Source organism: Saccoglossus kowalevskii, chromosome 2 (assembly GCF_978046115.1).
Source record: "Saccoglossus kowalevskii chromosome 2, keSacKowa6.1, whole genome shotgun sequence".
Lineage (NCBI taxonomy): Eukaryota > Metazoa > Hemichordata > Enteropneusta > Harrimaniidae > Saccoglossus > Saccoglossus kowalevskii.
Genome location: NC_140642.1, coordinates 7,572,993 through 7,596,613, shown reverse-complemented (window position 1 = coordinate 7,596,613; position 23,621 = coordinate 7,572,993). Strand labels below are relative to the sequence as shown.

At 39.8% G+C, this 23,621-nt stretch overlaps 1 protein-coding gene across 2 annotated transcripts in view; it reads right to left on the bottom strand.

The window, feature by feature from the left end:
- Positions 1–23,621, bottom strand: part of LOC100378984 (alpha-mannosidase 2C1-like) — a 56,961-nt gene that overhangs the window by 14,410 nt on the left and 18,930 nt on the right. Inside the window, exons 5-11 of one of the 2 annotated variants that reach the window (XM_085490452.1) lie at positions 21,350–21,524; positions 20,209–20,398; positions 19,054–19,160; positions 17,070–17,273; positions 16,493–16,609; positions 15,787–15,882; positions 14,974–15,065 (exon numbers count right to left, since the gene is read on the bottom strand). In XM_085490452.1, coding sequence (XP_085346578.1) covers positions 14,974–15,065; positions 15,787–15,882; positions 16,493–16,609; positions 17,070–17,273; positions 19,054–19,160; positions 20,209–20,398; positions 21,350–21,524 — 981 coding nt within the window. The remainder of the gene's footprint in view (positions 1–14,973; positions 15,066–15,786; positions 15,883–16,492; positions 16,610–17,069; positions 17,274–19,053; positions 19,161–20,208; positions 20,399–21,349; positions 21,525–23,621) is intronic. The other variant, XM_085490461.1, reaches the window with a different exon arrangement.

Below are 23,621 nucleotides of genomic sequence, written 5' to 3'. Positions count from 1 at the left end.
ATAATATGGCTTTGCCATATTATTTAAAAAAATACAATTTTTTAAAAGATAAATATGTAACTGTGGTCTGGGAGAACCTTGCTGCTGTTTAATCAATTTTTCAGAGATTTTCTAATTTCTTTCTATGTTGAATTTCAGTGTATTTTAATTTTAGTGTTTTAGTGTGTCTTATTTTATTTGTCTTTTGTATTCATTTTTTTACCTTACCAAACCCACAGATGGTTAAGTTGTGTAATAAAGTTATTATTATTATTATTATTATTATTATTATGATAAGGTGTTTTGACTTGTCTTGCTTATATAGTCTGTAACATTCAATACACAGGGACTACCGGTAGTTGTGAATAAATTTGACTCCAATAATACGCTACCTTACTAATTAAAGTTCAAATAAACCAAGACAATAACTGCATCCAGTGAAAACAACATGATAACAATTTGTAGCAGAAAACACCAAAAGTTCTCAGCATTCATGTAGTGGTTATTAAAATAAAGCCAATTTTCTTATAAAGCTAAGACATTATCCCACAATTCACTCTGTCCTTATCATGTGGTTACTTACGTAGGTCCTCCACCACCGTCTCCATGTCCATATAACATTATCCCACAATTCACTCTGCCCTTATCAAGTGGATACTTACGTAGGTCCTCCACCACCGTCTCCATGTCCATATAACATTATTCCACAATTCACTCTGCCCTTATCATGTAGTTACTTACGTAGGTCCTCCACCACCGTCTCCATGTCCATATAACATTATCCCACAATTCACTCTGCCCTTATCATGTAGTTACTTACGTAGGTCCTCTACCACCGTCTCCATGTCCATATAACATCATCCCACAATTCACTCTGTCCTTATCATGTAGTTACGTACGTAGGTCCTCCACCACCGTCTCCATGTCCATATAACATCATCCCACAATTTACTCTGTCCTTATCAAGTGGATACTTACGTAGGTCCTCCACCACCGTCTCCATGTCCATATAACATTATCCCACAATTCACTCTGCCCTTATCAAGTGGATACTTACGTAGGTCCTCCACCACCGTCTCCATGTCCATATAACATCATCCCACAATTCACTCTGCCCTTATCATGTAGTTACTTACGTAGGTCCTCCACCACCGTCTCCATGTCCATATAACATTATCCCACAATTCACTCTGCCCTTATCATGTAGTTACTTACGTAGGTCCTCCACCAACGTCTCCATGTCCATATAACATTATCCCACAATTCACTCTGCCCTTATCATGTGGTTACTTACGTAGGTCCTCCACCACCGTCTCCATGTCCATATAACATCATCCCACAATTCACTCTGCCCTTATCATGTAGTTACTTACGTAGGACCTCCACCACCGTCTCCATGTCCATATAACATCATCCCACAATTCACTCTGCCCTTATCATGTGGTTACTTACGTAGGTCCTCCACCACCGTCTCCATGTCCATATAACATTATCCCACAATTCACTCTGCCCTTATCATGTGGTTACTTACGTAGGTCCTCCACCACCGTCTCCATGTCCATATAACATCATCCCACAATTCACTCTGCCCTTATCATGTAGTTACTTACGTAGGTCCTCCACCACCGTCTCCATGTCCATATAACATCATCCCACAATTCACTCTGCCCTTATCAAGTGGATACTTACGTAGGTCCTCCACCACCGTCTCCATGTCCATATAACATTATCCCACAATTCACTCTGCCCTTATCAAGTGGATACTTGCGTAGGTCCTCCACCACCGTCTCCATGTCCATATAACATTATCCCACAATTCACTCTGCCCTTATCAAGTGGATACTTACGTAGGTCCTCCACCACCGTCTCCATGTCCATAAACATCATCCCACAATTCACTCTGCCCTTATCATGTGGTTACTTACTTAGGTCCTCCACCACCGTCTCCATGTCCATATAACATCATCCCACAATTCACTCTGCCCTTATCATGTGGTTACTTACGTAGGTCCTCCACCACCGTCTCCATGTCCATATAACATCATCCCACAATTCACTCTGCCCTTATCATGTAGTTACTTACGTAGGTCCTCCACCATCGTCTCTATGTCCATATAACATCATCCCACAATTCACTCTGCCCTTATCATGGATGTGACGAGCTGTTTGGGACACCCCTTTAATTTTATTTATTATTATTTATACAATACCAAAATGCAAGGAATGAGCGTAATGCAACGGGACAGAATAATTCCCTGTACACTCATATAGAACAGAGTAGTCCACCCCTGTTCTATTTTCGATCCGCCTGCAACGCTATGCGGCCGGAGGTGTTTGACCTGAGTCACGTGGTCAGGGAAATCCCCTACTTGGGCCTCTTCCTGCTCGACGGCGTGAAACTCAGGTTGGTGTTACACTATGACCGTTCAGAAACTGCTTTATTTTCGCTTTTATTATTTGCATCTGTAATTCAGCCTTTCAGTATTTGTACAGTATGTTTTTAGGAATTGATTTGACGAGATTGTAGTTATTTCTAGTCAGTTTCTATCAGTTAATCGTTATTTTTAGAAGTCATGATGCCATCGCCGCTACATGCTACACGCTGTACTGTGTTATCAATGAAGCTGTCGAACGATAACTTTCATAGACATTGAACTTTATTTGCTTCGTGATACTCGCTTTTTATGCTGTTTTGATCATGTCTTCAGTACCAGTTATATTCGATTCAATGTCACTTGTTACTCAACTTGGGATATAACTTTTGCTATAGTGCAGGTTACTATGTAATGAACGTGATTGTGTGAAATCGTGGGCCGACGTTATCAGTGGTTGCTATGACGATGCACATTCAACTCTTACAACCAGCGTGTTATCGATGCTTATTTTTTGCTTTTGTTTTTATTTCATGTGAACCCATTGTGTATTGCTCTTCCTGCTCGACGGCGTGAAACTCAGTCAATAAAAGTTATACGTAAGCACAACCTGGATCTAGAATCTATTATTTTTGCTGACACTCCCCATTTATGTCGGAAATCCGTGTCACATCTTTTGGTGCCGAGACCAGGATCTAGGATTATTTGTGCAGGACAGGCGGAGCCAGTTCGACTTTGTATGAAGTTCAACTGTAATGTTATTGGAGCCAGTGTGTGGTACACTGTTGTAGTATTCTTCATTACATGTGACTGACTGTATGGTATCATCATGGAAAATGGAAACCCACACGATTTGCTAACTATGGATGGTCCAGTACCAATGGGTGAACAATATACTCCACCACCTACTGGCAGCATACCCACAGCGACCCCGGTGCACTATAATACACACCAGAGGTATGCACAGCAACAATATCAGAGCCAGCCACCCATTCCATACAACATGTCAGATTGTTTACCAGTGGCAACATCGACACCATACCACCCGGGCAATCAAAGCACAGGACAGTATTTGCAACCACCTTTAATTCCAGTACCACAATTTAGTCAACCTGTAGTGTTAAACCCACGAGTTGAACCACATTATAACATTACGTCATCACATCAAGTTCGTAATGTCCCTGTTTTTAATGGTCAGCTTGATGGTAAAATACTCATAGAGGACTGGATAAGAGATATACAATACCTGATGGATGCTGGAGCTATGCCTGAAAAGGTAAAATTTTCAACACTAGTGCGACATTTGAGTGGGGAAGCTCGTAAACTGGTGCTGAATTTGCCCAAAGAGCAACAGAGACCACAGAATGCACTGGATGAACTGAAGGCGGAATATGGTGATGGGTTACTTTCACTTGACCCAATGGCTGATTTCTATGAGAGAAGACAGAAGTCTGGTGAGTCTGCTTCAACTTATGCAATCATGTTAGAGGACATTATGAGAACCATCGAAGAAACACAAAATTGTGGAAACCCCTTCCCTGACAGGGATTACAAATTGACCCAACAGTTCATGAAGGGCATAAATGATACTGACCTCTACAATAGACTAGCACCAATGGAGCCGAGGCGAATGACATTCCATAGATTACAACAGGAACTCAGACAAATAGCCAGAGAGAAGAGAGCCATACCTGCTGCATCGAAAGTTAAGAAATCTCAGAGTCAACCGCAAAAGTCTAAAGATAGTCATTATACAGACAACAGTGCTGCTGCAGGTTCAACTACCCATGATCTTGCAGAGGTTACATCATTACTACATAAAATAGTCCTGACTCAGGAGCAGCAATCCAGTCGGCTAGATAGGTTAGAATCAAAAGGTCAGTCTGCGTCTGACAAAGTAGACAAACCAGTTCAAAGCACTCAGTCATATAGTTCTGAGATAATTTGCTTTCGATGTAAACAACCCGGTCACATTGCTATTGGATGTCGTAATACACCACAGGATGGTGGGGCAGCAAGGAAAGGAAACAGGCCTTTAAACGAGTAAAGCCTGTGGAAAAGGGACTATCCACAGGTGACAGTGTTAAATGTCCCCCAGTTCAAGTTAACAGAAATTCCAGCTGGAGTGCAGAGACAGTGCAACAAGTTGTTGGACCTTTAAATGAGGCAGAGGTCAAAATTAATGGCAAAATATGCCGTGCATTGATTGATTCTGGTTCTCAGGTTACCACTGTGACAGATGAATTCTGTCAAGCACACCAAAAGCTTAGAAGCCTGGAATGTGAACCGTCTGACGTGGAGATTGAAGGAGCTGGTGGATCGGATGTGCCTCATTATGGAGTTATTTATGTTGATTTGATGTTTCTTGGGCAACAATATCTCCATGTGCCTACCTTTGTTGTCCCTGTGACTGAGTACCGCAAGGATGTTCCCTTGTTAATAGGAACAAATGTGATTCGTAGAAGTCAGAATGCATTGAGAGCTGTGTATGGTAAATGTTATGAGAGTGTTGTACGTAAGAAGTCGAAGGTGTGGTACAACACATATCAAACTTTACAGAAAACTGAGCTTGGAGGTAAGACTGGTTGTATTGGGCCAGCCAGAAGTGTTGGACGTGGCCATATGGAAATACCTCCAGGGCAAGAGGCTCATGTATTGTGCACAGTACCAAGAGGCCCAAAGGGGAAGTCGTATACTGCGCTGGTAGAGAACCCTATAGATAGTCAGTTACCCCATGGACTAGTGGTTGGCCGAATGTTAGTTAATGTAGATAGTGGTTTGATTAAGGTTAGAGTAAATAACCTAAATCAGCGACCAGTGACCATCCGGCCTAGAGTCCATGTTGCAGATCTACATGCAGTTAGTATGGTTCAGGACTTCCCAGGCACCCCAGAAGAATCTGAGAATGATTTTACCGAAAGGGGTAGTACAGTGGAACAGAAAAATGCACACCATGGTTCAGGTCATGAATATGGTAGATCACATAGACATGTTAAGTCAGCTGCTTGTCGTAGTTCAAATAACACAGAAGCCAATCTACCTGACGTTGACTTGAGTCAGTCAGCAGTGAGTAATGGGGATGAGTTGGACCAGCTAAAGGAGTTACTGAGAAAGAACAATGATGTGTTCTCACAGCATGCCCTTGATTATGGTAAAACCTCAACAATCCAACATGAGATTCCATTAGTTGATGACCACCCATTCCGTCTACCTCCTAGACGGATACCACCATCTCAATATCAGGAAGTGAAGAAACACCTGGAAGACATGCAGTCTGCTGGCATTATCCGTCCAAGTAAGAGTCCATATGCCTCTCCGATAGTGATTGTTCGAAAAAAGGATGGAACACCGCGAATTTGTATTGATTATAGGCAGCTAAATCTCCGCTCAATACGAGATGCATTTCCACTCCCTCGCATTGACGATGCATTGGAATCTCTTGGTCAAGCACAATATTTTTCAACACTTGACCTTACTGCTGGCTATTGGCAGGTGGAGATAGCGGAGAAAGATAGAGCAAAGACAGCATTTACTACCCCAATGGGTTTGTTTGAGGCGAATAGAATGCCCTTTGGCCTCCAAAATGCTCCAGCTACATTTGAGCGCCTTATGATGACATGCTTTGGTGACCAAAACTTCAGTACTTTGTTGATCTACCTTGACGACATAATCATTTTTTCAAGAACATTTGAGGAACATGTAGATAGGTTGCAAATGGTGTTCAATCGGTTACGTGAACATGGGTTGAAACTTAAACCTCAGAAGTGCCATCTGCTGCAAGAGAGAGTGCATTATTTAGGTCATGTTGTTTCCCGCCATGGTGTATCAACCGACCCAGAGAAGACTGACAAAGTCAGGTCTTGGAAGACACCAGCAGACAGAAAGGAAGTGCTTCAGTTCCTTGGGTTCGCAGGGTATTATCGGAGGTTTGTCAAGGGATATTCAAAGTTGGCAGCACCTTTGTTTCGGTTGACTTCAGGAGACCCAAGGAAGAAGAAGAAGGGTAGTAAACAGCCAAAGAGTATCCCAACCGCTTTTGTATGGTCTGAAGAATGTGATAGTAGCTTCAGACAAATCAAGGAGAAGTTGACTACTGCCCCAGTGCTTGGTTACCCCGACTTTAGTAAACCCTTTATTTTACAGGTCGATGCTTCAGGAGAAGGTTTGGGGGCAGTACTAGCACAAGTACAGGAAGGGAGAGAGAGAGTAATAGCTTATGCCAGCAGAGGTCTGGCACCCGCTGAAACCAGGTATCCAGCCCATAAACTGGAATTTCTATGCCTAAAGTGGGCAGTCACAGATAAGTTCAGGGAACATCTATATGGCAACACCTTCACTGTTTTAACGGACAATAACCCGCTCGTCTATGTTCAGACAACGGCAAAGTTAGACGCAACAGGGCAACGATGGGTGTCACAGCTTGCATTATTTGACTTTGACATCAAATACAGACCTGGAAAAAATAATGCAAACGCCGATGGACTCTCGCGAATGCCACAGAGTGAAGTCGCAGACACTTTTCGTGGAGTTTGTGGTATGCACAAACATATTGAGCTACCTACAAAGAGCGCAGAGTATGATATTACTTCTAATGATGGGACGAACACATTACCTGTCATGACCCCTGTGGAGTTAGAATTAAATCAACTGGAAGATGTTGAGGTCGCCCCTGCACTTTCCTACAGAAAACTACAGAGAAAGCCAAATAGGAAACAGATAGACAGTTTGAACAGTAGGGCTAAGATGATCGTGAGACAATGGGATAAGCTTTGTGTGAGAGAAGGTGTACTTTACCGTGTGGTGAATTCGTCTAATTTAGACCCAGTCTACCAATTGGTCCTGCCAGTTAAACTGCGTAGATCTATCTTTGAAGCTCTCCATGACCATATGGGACACCTTGGTTTTGAGAGGACACTGGACCTTATTCGTAGTAGGTTTTATTGGCCACAGATGTACACACAAGTGAAAGTGTGGTGTGAAGAATGTAAACGATGTTGTTTGCGCAAGGCTGCACCAGCGGCAGACAGAGCACCACTTGTGAGTATTCGTACTTCTGCGCCCTTGGAGCTGGTATGTATGGACTTTCTAACTTTAGAGCCATCTAAAGGCGGCATCGAGAATGTACTGGTTCTTACCGACCATTTTTCGAGATATGCACAGGCCTACTCAACACCAGATCAGAAAGCTAAAACAGTGGCCAAAATACTGTGGAAATACTTCTTTTCTCAATATGGATTCCCCAAGAGACTACACTCAGATCAAGGTAGAAATTTCGAAAGCGCAGTCGTCAAGGAGCTTTGTGAGATGGCTGGGATGTCCAAAACCCATACCACACCTTATCATCCAGAAGGGAATGGCATGACCGAAAGATACAATCAAACTCTCATGAATATGCTAGGCACCTTGGATCAATCACAGAAAACAGATTGGAAGGAGTATCTTGAAGCAATGACTCATGCATACAACTGCACTCGTCACGATTCAACAGGTTACTCTCCGCATTATTTAATGTATGGTCGTCACCCAAACCTTCCCGTAGACCTGATTTTCCACACTGACAAAGCTAACAGCCAATCTCGTGTGGGTGTAGATCCATCAGATTATGTCAAATCTCTGCGAGAAAGACTAAAAATCGCCTACAAAACAGCAACAGAACATGCAGATAAGGCTAGGGATCGTCAGAAAACCAGATACGACAAGAAAGCTAAGGCTATACCATTCAATACAGGAGACCGTGTGCTAGCTAAACTAAAACAAACTGGCAAGCATAAGCTTGGTGACAAATGGGAATCTGAACCATATTTAATAGTCAAACAACTGGAACCAGACTCGCCTGTATATGTTGTACGGTCAGAAACTAGTTGCAAGGAGCGAACCCTACATCGCAATATGCTTAAAATTTGTACATTCCTACCTAGTAATCTAGATATTCCACATAAACAACAAAAGGAAACAACCTGCCAAGAGTCAATTCCAGACATAGATGATCTGAGTGATAACGAAGATGAACCTAATGGAGATGTTGTTGAATTCTCTGTTAGCCAGACACCACTAACATCCATTCAAACAGATATAACCCCACACTTCTCTGTAATAGAAACTACCTCAACATTGAACAATGTCATTCAACATCAGCCAAACCCAACTATACAGGCTGAGCCACCAATTGTCACAGGTAGCCCAACTGCTTTAACAGAGCAACCATCATGCTCACCCACAGGAACACAAATAAATGTGACAGAATCTTTACACATTCCAAGAGAAGTTTCCACTAACTCAACTCAAGATCTCTCACGTACACTAGCAAGTAATACATCATGCCAGAACTCTGAATCAACCTCAGAACCAATTCAACGTTATCCACAGCGAGTTAGACAACCACCTGCGAGATTTGCAGACTACCTCATGTCAATGTTCACAAAATCAAAGGAAGAAGCTAAAGTGCAAAGTGTTTAGCCTTGGGATTAGTTAAACGCCGAGGACGTCGTTTCGACAAACAGAGGGAGGATGTGACGAGCTGTTTGGGACACCCCTTTAATTTTATTTATTATTATTTATACAATACCAAAATGCAAGGAATGAGCGTAATGCAACGGGACAGAATAATTCCCTGTACACTCATATAGAACAGAGTAGTCCACCCCTGTTCTATTTTCGATCCGCCTGCAACGCTATGCGGCCGGAGGTGTTTGACCTGAGTCACGTGGTCAGGGAAATCCCCTACTTGGGCCTCTTCCTGCTCGACGGCGTGAAACTCAGGTTGGTGTTACACTATGACCGTTCAGAAACTGCTTTATTTTCGCTTTTATTATTTGCATCTGTAATTCAGCCTTTCAGTATTTGTACAGTATGTTTTTAGGAATTGATTTGACGAGATTGTAGTTATTTCTAGTCAGTTTCTATCAGTTAATCGTTATTTTTAGAAGTCATGATGCCATCGCCGCTACATGCTACACGCTGTACTGTGTTATCAATGAAGCTGTCGAACGATAACTTTCATAGACATTGAACTTTATTTGCTTCGTGATACTCGCTTTTTATGCTGTTTTGATCATGTCTTCAGTACCAGTTATATTCGATTCAATGTCACTTGTTACTCAACTTGGGATATAACTTTTGCTATAGTGCAGGTTACTATGTAATGAACGTGATTGTGTGAAATCGTGGGCCGACGTTATCAGTGGTTGCTATGACGATGCACATTCAACTCTTACAACCAGCGTGTTATCGATGCTTATTTTTTGCTTTTGTTTTTATTTCATGTGAACCCATTGTGTATTGCTCTTCCTGCTCGACGGCGTGAAACTCAGTCAATAAAAGTTATACGTAAGCACAACCTGGATCTAGAATCTATTATTTTTGCTGACACTCCCCATTTATGTCGGAAATCCGTGTCACATGTAGTTACTTACGTAGGTCCTCCACCACCGTCTCCATGTCCATATAACATCATCCCACAATTCACTCTGCCCTTATCATGTAGTTACTTACGTAGGTCCTCCACCACTGTCTCCATGTCCATATAACATCATCCCACAATTCACTCTGCCCTTATCATGTAGTTACTTACATAGGTCCTCCACCACCGTCTCCATGTCCATATAACATCATCCCACAATTCACTCTGCCCTTATCATGTGGTTACTTACGTAGGTCCTCCACCACCGTCTCCATGTCCATATAACATTATCCCACAATTCACTCTGCCCTTATCATGTGGTTACTTACTTAGGTCCTCCACCACCGTCTCTATGTCCATATAACATCATCCCACAATTCACTCTGCCCTTATCATGTGGTTACTTACGTAGGTCCTCCACCACCGTCTCCATGTCCATATAACATTATCCCACAATTCACTCTGCCCTTATCATGTAGTTACTTACGTAGGTCCTCCACCACCGTCTCCATGTCCATATAACATTATCCCACAATTCACTCTGCCCTTATCATGTAGTTACTTACGTAGGTCCTCCACCACCGTCTCCATGTCCATATAACATCATCCCACAATTCACTCTGCCCTTATCATGTAGTTACTTACGTAGGTCCTCCACCACCGTCTCCATGTCCATATAACATCATCCCACAATTCACTCTGCCCTTATCATGTAGTTACTTACGTAGGTCTTCCACCACCGTCTCCATGTCCATATAACATCATCCCACAATTCACTCTGCCCTTATCATGTAGTTACTTACGTAGGTCCTCCACCACCGTCTCCATGTCCATAAACATCATCCCACAATTCACTCTGCCCTTATCATGTGGTTACTTACTTAGGTCCTCCACCACCGTCTCCATGTCCATATAACATCATCCCACAATTCACTCTGCCCTTATCATGTGGTTACTTACGTAGGTCCTCCACCACCGTCTCCATGTCCATATAACATCATCCCACAATTCACTCTGCCCTTATCATGTAGTTACTTATGTAGGTCCTCCACCACCGTCTCCAAGTCCATATAACATCATCCCACAATTCACTCTGCCCTTATCATGTAGTTACTTACGTAGGTCTTCCACCACCGTCTCCATGTCCATATAACATCATCCCACAATTCACTCTGCCCTTATCATGTAGTTACTTACGTAGGTCCTCCACCACCGTCTCCATGTCCATATAACATCATCCCACAATTCACTCTGCCCTTATCAAGTGGATACTTACGTAGGTCCTCCACCACCGTCTCCATGTCCATATAACATTATCCCACAATTCACTCTGCCCTTATCAAGTGGATACTTGCGTAGGTCCTCCACCACCGTCTCCATGTCCATATAACATTATCCCACAATTCACTCTGCCCTTATCAAGTGGATACTTACGTAGGTCCTCCACCACCGTCTCCATGTCCATAAACATCATCCCACAATTCACTCTGCCCTTATCATGTGGTTACTTACTTAGGTCCTCCACCACCGTCTCCATGTCCATATAACATCATCCCACAATTCACTCTGCCCTTATCATGTGGTTACTTACGTAGGTCCTCCACCACCGTCTCCATGTCCATATAACATCATCCCACAATTCACTCTGCCCTTATCATGTAGTTACTTACGTAGGTCCTCCACCACCGTCTCTATGTCCATATAACATCATCCCACAATTCACTCTGCCCTTATCATGTAGTTACTTACGTAGGTCTTCCACCACCGTCTCCATGTCCATATAACATCATCCCACAATTCACTCTGCCCTTATCATGTAGTTACTTACGTAGGTCCTCCACCACCGTCTCCATGTCCATATAACATTATCCCACAATTCACTCTGCCCTTATCATGTAGTTACTTACGTAGGTCCTCCACCACCGTCTCCATGTCCATATAACATCATCCCACAATTCACTCTGCCCTTATCATGTAGTTACTTACGTAGGTCCTCCACCACTGTCTCCATGTCCATATAACATCATCCCACAATTCACTCTGCCCTTATCATGTAGTTACTTACATAGGTCCTCCACCACCGTCTCCATGTCCATATAACATCATCCCACAATTCACTCTGCCCTTATCAAGTGGATACTTACGTAGGTCCTCCACCACCGTCTCCATGTCCATATAACATTATCCCACAATTCACTCTGCCCTTATCAAGTGGATACTTGCGTAGGTCCTCCACCACCGTCTCCATGTCCATATAACATCATCCCACAATTCACTCTGCCCTTATCATGTGGTTACTTACTTAGGTCCTCCACCACCGTCTCTATGTCCATATAACATCATCCCACAATTCACTCTGCCCTTATCATGTGGTTACTTACGTAGGTCCTCCACCACCGTCTCCATGTCCATATAACATTATCCCACAATTCACTCTGCCCTTATCATGTAGTTACTTACGTAGGTCCTCCACCACCGTCTCCATGTCCATATAACATTATCCCACAATTCACTCTGCCCTTATCATGTAGTTACTTACGTAGGTCCTCCACCACCGTCTCCATGTCCATATAACATTATCCCACAATTCACTCTGCCCTTATCATGTAGTTACTTACGTAGGTCCTCCACCACCGTCTCCATGTCCATAAAACATTATCCCACAATTCACTCTGCCCTTATCATGTAGTTACTTACGTAGGTCCTCCACCACCGTCTCCATGTCCATATAACATTATCCCACAATTCACTCTGCCCTTATCAAGTGGATACTTGCGTAGGTCCTCCACCACCATCTCCATGTCCATATAACATTATCCCACAATTCACTCTGCCCTTATCAAGTGGATACTTACGTAGGTCCTCCACCACCGTCTCCATGTCCATAAACATCATCCCACAATTCACTCTGCCCTTATCATGTGGTTACTTACTTAGGTCCTCCACCACCGTCTCCATGTCCATATAACATCATCCCACAATTCACTCTGCCCTTATCATGTGGTTACTTACGTAGGTCCTCCACCACCGTCTCCATGTCCATATAACATCATCCCACAATTCACTCTGCCCTTATCATGTAGTTACTTACGTAGGTCCTCCACCACCGTCTCCATGTCCATATAACATCATCCCACAATTCACTCTGCCCTTATCATGTAGTTACTTACGTAGGTCTTCCACCACCGTCTCCATGTCCATATAACATCATCCCACAATTCACTCTGCCCTTATCATGTAGTTACTTACGTAGGTCCTCCACCACCGTCTCCATGTCCATATAACATTATCCCACAATTCACTCTGCCCTTATCATGTAGTTACTTACGTAGGTCCTCCACCACCGTCTCCATGTCCATATAACATCATCCCACAATTCACTCTGCCCTTATCATGTAGTTACTTACGTAGGTCCTCCACCACTGTCTCCATGTCCATATAACATCATCCCACAATTCACTCTGCCCTTATCATGTAGTTACTTACATAGGTCCTCCACCACCGTCTCCATGTCCATATAACATCATCCCACAATTCACTCTGCCCTTATCAAGTGGATACTTACGTAGGTCCTCCACCACCATCTCCATGTCCATATAACATTATCCCACAATTCACTCTGCCCTTATCAAGTGGATACTTGCGTAGGTCCTCCACCACCGTCTCCATGTCCATATAACATTATCCCACAATTAACTCTGCCCTTATCAAGTGGATACTTACGTAGGTCCTCCACCACCGTCTCCATGTCCATATAACATCATCCCACAATTCACTCTGCCCTTATCATGTGGTTACTTACTTAGGTCCTCCACCACCGTCTCTATGTCCATATAACATCATCCCACAATTCACTCTGCCCTTATCATGTGGTTACTTACGTAGGTCCTCCACCACCGTCTCCATGTCCATATAACATTATCCCACAATTCACTCTGCCCTTATCATGTAGTTACTTACGTAGGTCCTCCACCACCGTCTCCATGTCCATATAACATTATCCCACAATTCACTCTGCCCTTATCATGTAGTTACTTACGTAGGTCCTCCACCACCGTCTCCATGTCCATATAACATTATCCCACAATTCACTCTGCCCTTATCATGTAGTTACTTACGTAGGTCCTCCACCACCGTCTCCATGTCCATATAACATTATCCCACAATTCACTCTGCCCTTATCAAGTGGATACTTGCGTAGGTCCTCCACCACCGTCTCCATGTCCATATAACATTATCCCACAATTCACTCTGCCCTTATCAAGTGGATACTTACGTAGGTCCTCCACCACCGTCTCCATGTCCATAAACATCATCCCACAATTCACTCTGCCCTTATCATGTGGTTACTTACTTAGGTCCTCCACTACCGTCTCCATGTCCATATAACATCATCCCACAATTCACTCTGCCCTTATCATGTGGTTACTTACGTAGGTCCTCCACCACCGTCTCCATGTCCATATAACATCATCCCACAATTCACTCTGCCCTTATCATGTAGTTACTTACGTAGGTCTTCCACCACCGTCTCCATGTCCATATAACATCATCCCACAATTCACTCTGCCCTTATCATGTAGTTACTTACGTAGGTCCTCCACCACCGTCTCCATGTCCATATAACATCATCCCACAATTCACTCTGCCCTTATCATGTGGTTACTTACTTAGGTCCTCCACCACCGTCTCTATGTCCATATAACATCATCCCACAATTCACTCTGCCCTTATCATGTGGTTACTTACGTAGGTCCTCCACCACCGTCTCCATGTCCATATAACATTATCCCACAATTCACTCTGCCCTTATCATGTAGTTACTTACGTAGGTCCTCCACCACCGTCTCCATATCCATATAACATTATCCCACAATTCACTCTGCCCTTATCATGTAGTTACTTACGTAGGTCCTCCACCACCGTCTCCATGTCCATATAACATTATCCCACAATTCACTCTGCCCTTATCAAGTGGATACTTGTGTAGGTCCTCCACCACCGTCTCCATGTCCATATAACATTATCCCACAATTCACTCTGCCCTTATCAAGTGGATACTTACGTAGGTCCTCCACCACCGTCTCCATGTCCATATAACATTATCCCACAATTCACTCTGCCCTTATCATGTAGTTACTTACGTAGGTCCTCCACCACCGTCTCCATGTCCATATAACATTATCCCACAATTCACTCTGCCCTTATCATGTAGTTACTTACGTAGGTCCTCCACCACCGTCTCCATGTCCATATAACATCATCCCACAATTCACTCTGCCTTTATCTTTGTTATTATTCATTGTCTTCAGCAACTAAAATAAATTGATATCATGTGACTACAATTGACCAATCAAATTCATAGTTTTGGTATTAACAGTGTCAATACTTTAAACAGTGATTGTTATGATAGATTCATTTTGATTCTTTGATGATTTAATAAATTTGACACATTTGACAGTTAACAATCACATTTTATTTGTTCTTCTTAATGGAACATTTAGTCTAATTTGTAAAATTATATAATGTTTCCAGTTATTATATATTGCATTCATTTTGAATTTTATTTTTTAGCAGCAGTGAAAATTACATTAAGTCCCAACTCTTTCAGTATGAAGTTAGTATAAATGTAGTACGAGTTGTCATAAATTTTATGACTTCAAATTGTTAAAATGAATGCATTTCATAATTGACCACTTCCAAACACCTTTCCACCATCTAAACTAATGATTTGATATTTTCATTTGTCACAGAAATATTTAATACTATGAGTAAGTTTTGAAATTACTGTCATTGTCAGGTCAAACACCGGAGGATTGTATAAAAAATTCAGATCATACCATTCTCATTAAAAAAATCTCTTTTATCACAAAACTCCAAAATTGTTGTAGAATTCCTTGAAACTGAACATCACATGATTGACACATTGTTCAACTTGAAAAACACCAATTCAATTAAATTGCTAATTTAAAATAAATCCATAAACACTGTTGTGAGATTGAATTCATGAGATAAATTACCTTCTCCAATACTTACATCTTCAACTGTTGCCTTCATTGTATAACAATCACCAGGTGGAAAATGAGTAAGAACTTGTGAACCATCTAGACCTTCCCATACAAAGGTGTTATGCTAAAACAAACAAATGAAACTCTTATTACCCAGCCATAGGGTAGAGTAAATAATGTTTTGCAGTTTAGCTTTCTTCCAATTGATAGAATTTATTTCGTATGAATTAAAAACAACTTTTTGAATACTTTTGTTTTGCTCATAAGTTTGTTGGAGGTAAATATGTAGGGAAATGAAAATAAAATACACACAGGAAGTACAATAAGAAATCCTGTATTTGCTGATTAAAAGCACAAGTACATGTAAACCAACAATTGCATTTATTTATTATTGTATTCAAATAAGAGAGCATTGTTATTGTAATGAAAATAAACAAACAAATAAACAAACAAAAAACAAACATAAATAAATAAATAAATAAATAAATAAATAAATAAATAAATAAATAAATAAATAAATAAATAAATAAATAAATAAATAAATAAATAAATAAATAAATAAATAAATAAATAAATAAAGTACTGTTTATTCCATATTAAGTAAACACATGGCAGTATCTGATAAAAGGATCATGTGGTAAAATCTAGGCGTGCAAAGATTGCCTTATATTGCATTTTATTTATGCGCCTTGCTTGACTTATGTTAATTAATAAAACAATGGTACCGTACTTACTGGGAATTTATTAACAAGACTCCATGACAGTTTCTGTGTGACAAATCTCTCAATACCAGCACCCTTCATTATTTGGGGAAGCTGAGCAGAGTAACCAAAGGTGTCAGGTAACCAAAACTACGAAGCAAACAAACTAATGATTTAACATTATTTTTATGTACATTTTGTTCTCAAGATCATGTTTACAGTGTACTGCCAACATAAATACTATGAAACATCTTACAAATTAACATATTTATCACATGAAAAATGCAAGAACTTTATAGATACCATATTAAATATTTCTTGATAATTTTGAAATTCGTGTCCAAATTTGCATTTTGAGTAACTGGGGATACATCAACAATGTTGAAAAAACAGACAGGTATATTTTGCTTCAAAAGACAATAATATTTTCTTGCACAGTAAAGCATACACATACAAATATGAAGCATGTTGTTATCTATTCATATAAAGTAGCATAATTACAGCTGGACACCTATGACTGTAATGGAAACAAATGTGTATTTTCATTTTTTTTTACACATTTCCAAACACTGAACAATAAAACACTTGATTACAAGACCGTAAATCTCACCTCTTTACATTTCATTCCAAATTCATTTTTGAAAAATCTCTGCCCATACAAGAACTGTCTTATGAAGGATTCACCGCTAGGAAGATTGCCATCCATTTCTACCCAGCAACCACCCACTGGTATAAATTTCTTTGATGTTACTTGTGTTTTAATTTCCTTGTACAATTCAGGGTAGTTATCCTTCAGCCATTCAAACTGCTGTGCCTGGAAATATATTGTGATATTTACTCCATTTAAGGTCATGTGATATGTATTTCTAAAAATTCATAGAGTGCAAATAGCTACATTTGGTTTCACACAAAGATTATAAACCGCCACAATTGTATTCATATGGAAATAGTGACTGGTTACACTTGTATTCATATGGAAATAGGGAATGGTTACACTTGTATTCATATGGAAATAGGGAATGGTTACACTTGTATTCATATGGAAATAGTGAATGGTTACACTTGTATTCATATGGAAATAGTGACTGGTTACACTTGTATTCATATGGAAATAGTGAATGGTTACACTTGTATTCATATGGAAATAGTGACTGGTTACACTTGTATTCATATGGAAATAGTGACTGGTTACACTTGTATTCATATGGAAATAGTGACTGGTTACACTTGTATTCATATGGAAATAGTGACTGGTTACACTTGTATTCATATGGAAATAGTGACTGGTTACACTTGTATTCATATGGAAATAGTGACTGGTTACACTTGTATTCATATGGAAATAGTGACTGGTTACACTTGTATTCATATGGAAATAGTGACTGGTTACACTTGTATTCATATGGAAATAGTGGCTGGTTACACTTGTATTCATATGGAAATAGTGACTGGTTACACTTGTATTCATATGGAAATAGTGAATGGTTACACTTGTATTCATATGGAAATAGTGACTGGTTACACTTGTATTCATATGGAAATAGTGACTGGTTACACTTGTATTCATATGGAAATAGTGACTGGTTACAATTGTATTCATATGGAAATAGTGACTGGTTACACTTGTATTCATATGGAAATAGTGACTGGTTACACTTGTATTCATATGGAAATAGTGACTGGTTACACTTGTATTCATATGGAAATAGTGACTGGTTCACTTGTATTCATATGGAAATAGTGACTGGTTACACTTGTATTCATATGGAAATAGTGACTGGTTACACTTGTATTCATATGGAAATAGTGACTGGTTACACTTGTATTCATATGGAAATAGTGAATGGTTACACTTGTATTCATATGGAAATAGTGACTGGTTACACTTGTATTCATATGGAAATAGTGACTGATTACACTTGTATTCATATGGAAATAGTGAATGGTTACACTTGTATTCATATGGAAATAGTGACTGGTTACACTGTATTCATATGGAAATAGTGACTGGTTACACTTGTATTCATATGGAAATAGTGACTGGTTACACTTGTATTCATATGGAAATAGTGACTGGTTACACTTGTATTCATATGGAAATAGTGACTGGTTACACTTGTATTCATATGGAAATAGTGAATGGTTACACTTGTATTCATATGGAAATAGTGACTGGTTACACTTGTATTCATATGGAAATAGTGACTGGTTCACTTGTATTCATATGGAAATAGTGACTGGTTACGCTTGTATTCATATGGAAATAGTGACTGGTTACACTTGTATTTATTTATCCAGAGATGGTGAAAGTCATGCTTGTATTCATATGGAGAATTTTAATGGCCACACTTGTATTCATATACAGATGGTAAATGACCAGATGTATTCATATGGAGATGGGAATGACTATATTTGATTTGCACACATAGAGCCAAAAACAACACACATATTATGTATATTTAGTCACAAAAACACTGAATGTTTGAAATCAGTCAATGAAGAAAAAATCTTGCATGTATAACTGAAAAAAAATAGTATTTTTTGGAGGGTCAAATCAGTTTTAATAATCGCACAAATGAAAATTATTGCCATACCTGGGAGCATGTGAAAATATAATCTGGATACTTTTCAATTAATCGTAGAGTTGAAGACCAAGATCTAGCACATTTCCTTTTAGTTTCACCATATGTCCATAACCATGCTGGAAAGTAAAAAAGTAAAAGCCAGCCCAATTATTACAATGATTCATTATTACATGTAGTCTTATTGTCTAGATAATATGTGTCAGCCATTACATCACTTCCACAAACACCATGTCAATAGAAGCTACTGAAATGTCAGTGGAGGAAACCCAATAAGACACTTTAGGAAAACGTTCTTTTTAGTTTATATAATGGTGGTTTATTTTATTTCTATTTTACTTTATTTTACATATTTTCACTCAAGGAGAAGGTCAGGTAAAACAATGTATTCAAAAATGTTTGTTAATTTATATTTTAGCAATGTATCAATGATATACAAAAAACACTTTTATATTTTTCTCACAAGATGTGCAATGTTTTATTTAAAGTATTATTGTCGGCAAAACTTGGTTGAAAGTCCTTTCAATTTGGAATAACCTGATCAAAAATGAAATCTGAAAGTTACCATGTTTGAGAGTTATACTGATTGAAACCTGATGCATTGCGTTATTTATTGACTAAGATATTTATTCTCTTCACTTCAATAAATTCCACTTTGGGAGTGCACTGCAGAAATGATTCCAGACACCTTTAGAAATGGTTGACAAATCACAAAATAACACACACTATGGTGTTATCTATAAGTACAGTACAAACTTTCAACTGAATTAGGCAATATGTATTAGTGAGGAATTGGCACAGAAATTAATAAAAACAAAGAGGCTGCCAATTGGCCATTTTTGTTTGAATAATTAAAAAATATGACATGCACTTGTAACCCAATATGCATGATTCTCTTACAAAATTTGAGTGAAATCACCCTGTTTATTTGTGAGAAACAGTTCCAGACATGGTTAAGTATCAGAATTTAGCAAATTTGAGAACTAAAATGGTCACCACCACGCATTATTTGATTTAATGGTAATGAAAATTGATGCACAAAAGTCATACATAGTACTTGTTTAAATGGGATAGGTCAAATTATATTCGAGAAATGTCTTTGGACCCACAGGCAGAACCCGAATTAATAGTCCCTAAATTTGGTCTTTGTCTGAAATGTGGACTTACCAGAATCAATATGACAATGCCCCATTGCATGTACTGTATGTTGACTGTCACCATTTTGTTGAGACAAGAATTTCTTGGCACAATCCTTTGCTTTCTTATATGAATCTCTGTCATATATATTGCACATGTTCACCATTGTATTTGCCGTGTACAGAGCTTGGTATCCTCTTTGACTATCATCTGGTAAATTCTGTGACAAGCAAATGGCAAAAAATTTTATGTTAAGAAATTGAGATCAAAATAGAGATGTGCAAATCTAATCTATTATGTTTTGTCATTATACCTACTTCGAACTTAATTAATTAATTAATTTAATTGATTAAAAGATTAAAAATATATAAAAATAAAACCAACATAACTCTGAGTTGGCTAATTTGAATCAAATCACAAAACAATAGCAAAGTTTGAATAAAATATGTCCTCAGTGGCATGCTTGAGAAATGGTTGATGACATGTTCAAATTTTGTCAATATAATGGCCGTCAGTTGGTAAAATTTTACTCAAATTACAAAATATGAGAGTATCATGAAACCCATTATGTCTTGCCTTTGTATTAAATTTAAACATTTAAACCTTGTCCATTGAGAACCTAAATTAAAAAATAACAAATGTATGGATTGATAACAAACTTAAACGATGCAATATTGTTTTTCTGCATAGAAAAAGTGAGTATAAAAATCTTGAAACACACACCCACTCACTCACTCACAGACTGACTCGCACAAAGGCCCTGCAGACTAATTCACTATTATTTGTAGATTAATAAACGGCACCTAGTTTACTATCATAACTGTTGAATTATACCTAAGCATGAGGTTGAATATTTAAGCAACACTGCATTGCACCTAGACTACTGGCTATGCATATGTAAACAGCTGTTAAATAGTTGGACAACTAAAACATTATTTGCATGCTATTATCTTATATGTGTCATGCCAGAAGACATATCACAATGTGTTTTTGCCACCACAAAAGTAATTTGGGCTTATCATTACATGGATGTACGTCTAGTAATGTGAACACAATGGTGAAAAATGCTACTAGTGTTCCTTTAAATGTATTTGATAGTTAAGCAACTACTACTGTTACAGTAATTATTTTCAATGTGAATTAGCGGTACAATAAATAATGAAATCAATACCTTTACTATACCAATAAGAACTTCAAAATCCATTATTAGATTATAGACATCTCTGTCAAAAATAACAATTTCTGCCTTTGATAACGTAAATAGTTTATTCTTATCTGGTGGATTTATCAAACCATTACCAGTGCCAAACATCTCATTACAAGCCATCTCAATGTATAGTATAAGCCTAAATGATAGAACAAGGCTGGTTAGAATAGAAATGTGACAGGTTGAATTCCATCAGTGTAGAAAACTGATCAATCTGACAGGTTGAATTCCATCGGTGTGGAAAATTGATCAATGTGACAGGTTGAAGTCTAGTAGTGTAGAAAACTAATCAATGTGACAGGTTGAACTCTGCCAGTGTGGAAAACTGATCAATGGGACAGGTTGAACTCTGCCAGTGTGGAGAACTGATCAATGTGACAGGTTGAACTCTGCCAGTGTAGAAAACTGATCAATGTGACAAGTTGAACTCTGCCAGTGTAGAAAACTGATGAATGTGACAAGTTGAACTCTGCCAGTGTGGAAAACTGATCAATGGGACAGGTTGAACTCTGCCAGTGTGGAGAACTGATCAATGTGACAGGTTGAACTCAGCCAGTGTGGAAAACTGATCAATGTGACAGGTTGAACTTTGCCAGTGTGGAGAACTGATCAATGTGACAGGTTGAACTCTGCCAGTGTAGAAAACTGATGAATGTGACAAGTTGAACTCTGCCAGTGTGGAAAACTGATGAATGTGACAGGTTGAACTCTGCCAGTGTGGAGAACTGATCAATGTGACAGGTTGAACTCTGCCAGTGTAGAAAACTGATGAATGTGACAAGTTGAACTCTGCCAGTGTGGAGAACTGATCAACGTGACAGGTTGAACTCTGCCAGTGTGGAGAACTGATCAATGTGACAGGTTGAACTCTGCCAGTGTGGAAAACTGATCAATGTGACAGATTGAACTTTGCCAGTGTAGAAAACTGATCAATGGGACAGGTTGAACTCTGCCAGTGTGGAGAACTGATCAATGTGACAGGTTGAACTCTGCCAGTGTAGAAAACTAATGAATGTGACAAGTTGAACTCTGCCAGTGTGGAAAACTGATCAATGTGATAGGTTGAACTCTGCCAGTGTGGGAAAAATGATCAATGTGACAGGTTGAACTCTGCCAGTGTGGAAAACTGATCAACGTGATAGGTTTAACTCTGCCAGTGTGGAGAACTGATCAATGTGATAGGTTGAACTCTGCCAGTGTGGAAAACTGATCAATGTGATAGGTTGAACTCTGCCAGTGTGGAGAACTGATCAATGTGACAGGTTGAACTCTGCCAGTGTGGAAAACTGATCAATGTGATAGGTTGAACTCTGCCAGTGTGAAAAACTGATCAATGGGACAGGTTTAACTCTGCCAGTGTGGAGAACTGATCAATGTGACAGATTGAACTTTGCCAGTGTGGAAAACTGATCAATGTGACAAATTGAACTTTGCCAGTGTGGAGAACTGATCAATGTGACAGGTTGAACTCTGCCAGTGTAGAAAACTGATGAATGTGACAAGTTGAACTCTGCCAGTGTGGAAAACTGATCAATGTGATAGGTTGAACTCTGCCAGTGTGGGAAAAATGATCAATGTGACAGGTTGAACTCTGCCAGTGTGGAAAACTGATCAACGTGATAGGTTTAACTCTGCCAGTGTGGAGAACTGATCAATGTGATAGGTTGAACTCTGCCAGTGTGGAAAACTGATCAATGTGACAGGTTGAACTCTGCCAGTGTGGAAAACTGATCAATGTGATAGGTTGAAGTCTGCCAGTGTGGAAAACTGATCAATGTGATAGGTTGAACTCTGCCAGTGTGGAAAACTGATCAATGTGATAGGTTGAACTCTGCCAGTGTGGAAAACTGATCAATGGGACAGGTTGAACTCTGCCAGTGTAGAAAACTGATGAATGTGACAAGTTGAACTCTGCCAGTGTGGAAAACTGATCAATGGGACAGGTTGAACTCTGCCAGTGTGGAGAACTGATCAATGTGATAGGTTGAACTCTGCCAGTGTGGAAAACTGATCAATGGGACAGGTTTAACTCTGCCAGTGTGGAGAACTGATCAATGTGACAGGTTGAACTCTGCCAGTGTGGAAAACTGATCAATGTGATAGGTTGAACTCTGCCAGTGTGGAAAACTGATCAATGTGATAGGTTGAACTCTGCCAGTGTGGAAAACTGATCAATGGGACAGGTTTAACTCTGCCAGTGTGGAGAACTGATCAATGTGATAGGTTTAACTCTGCC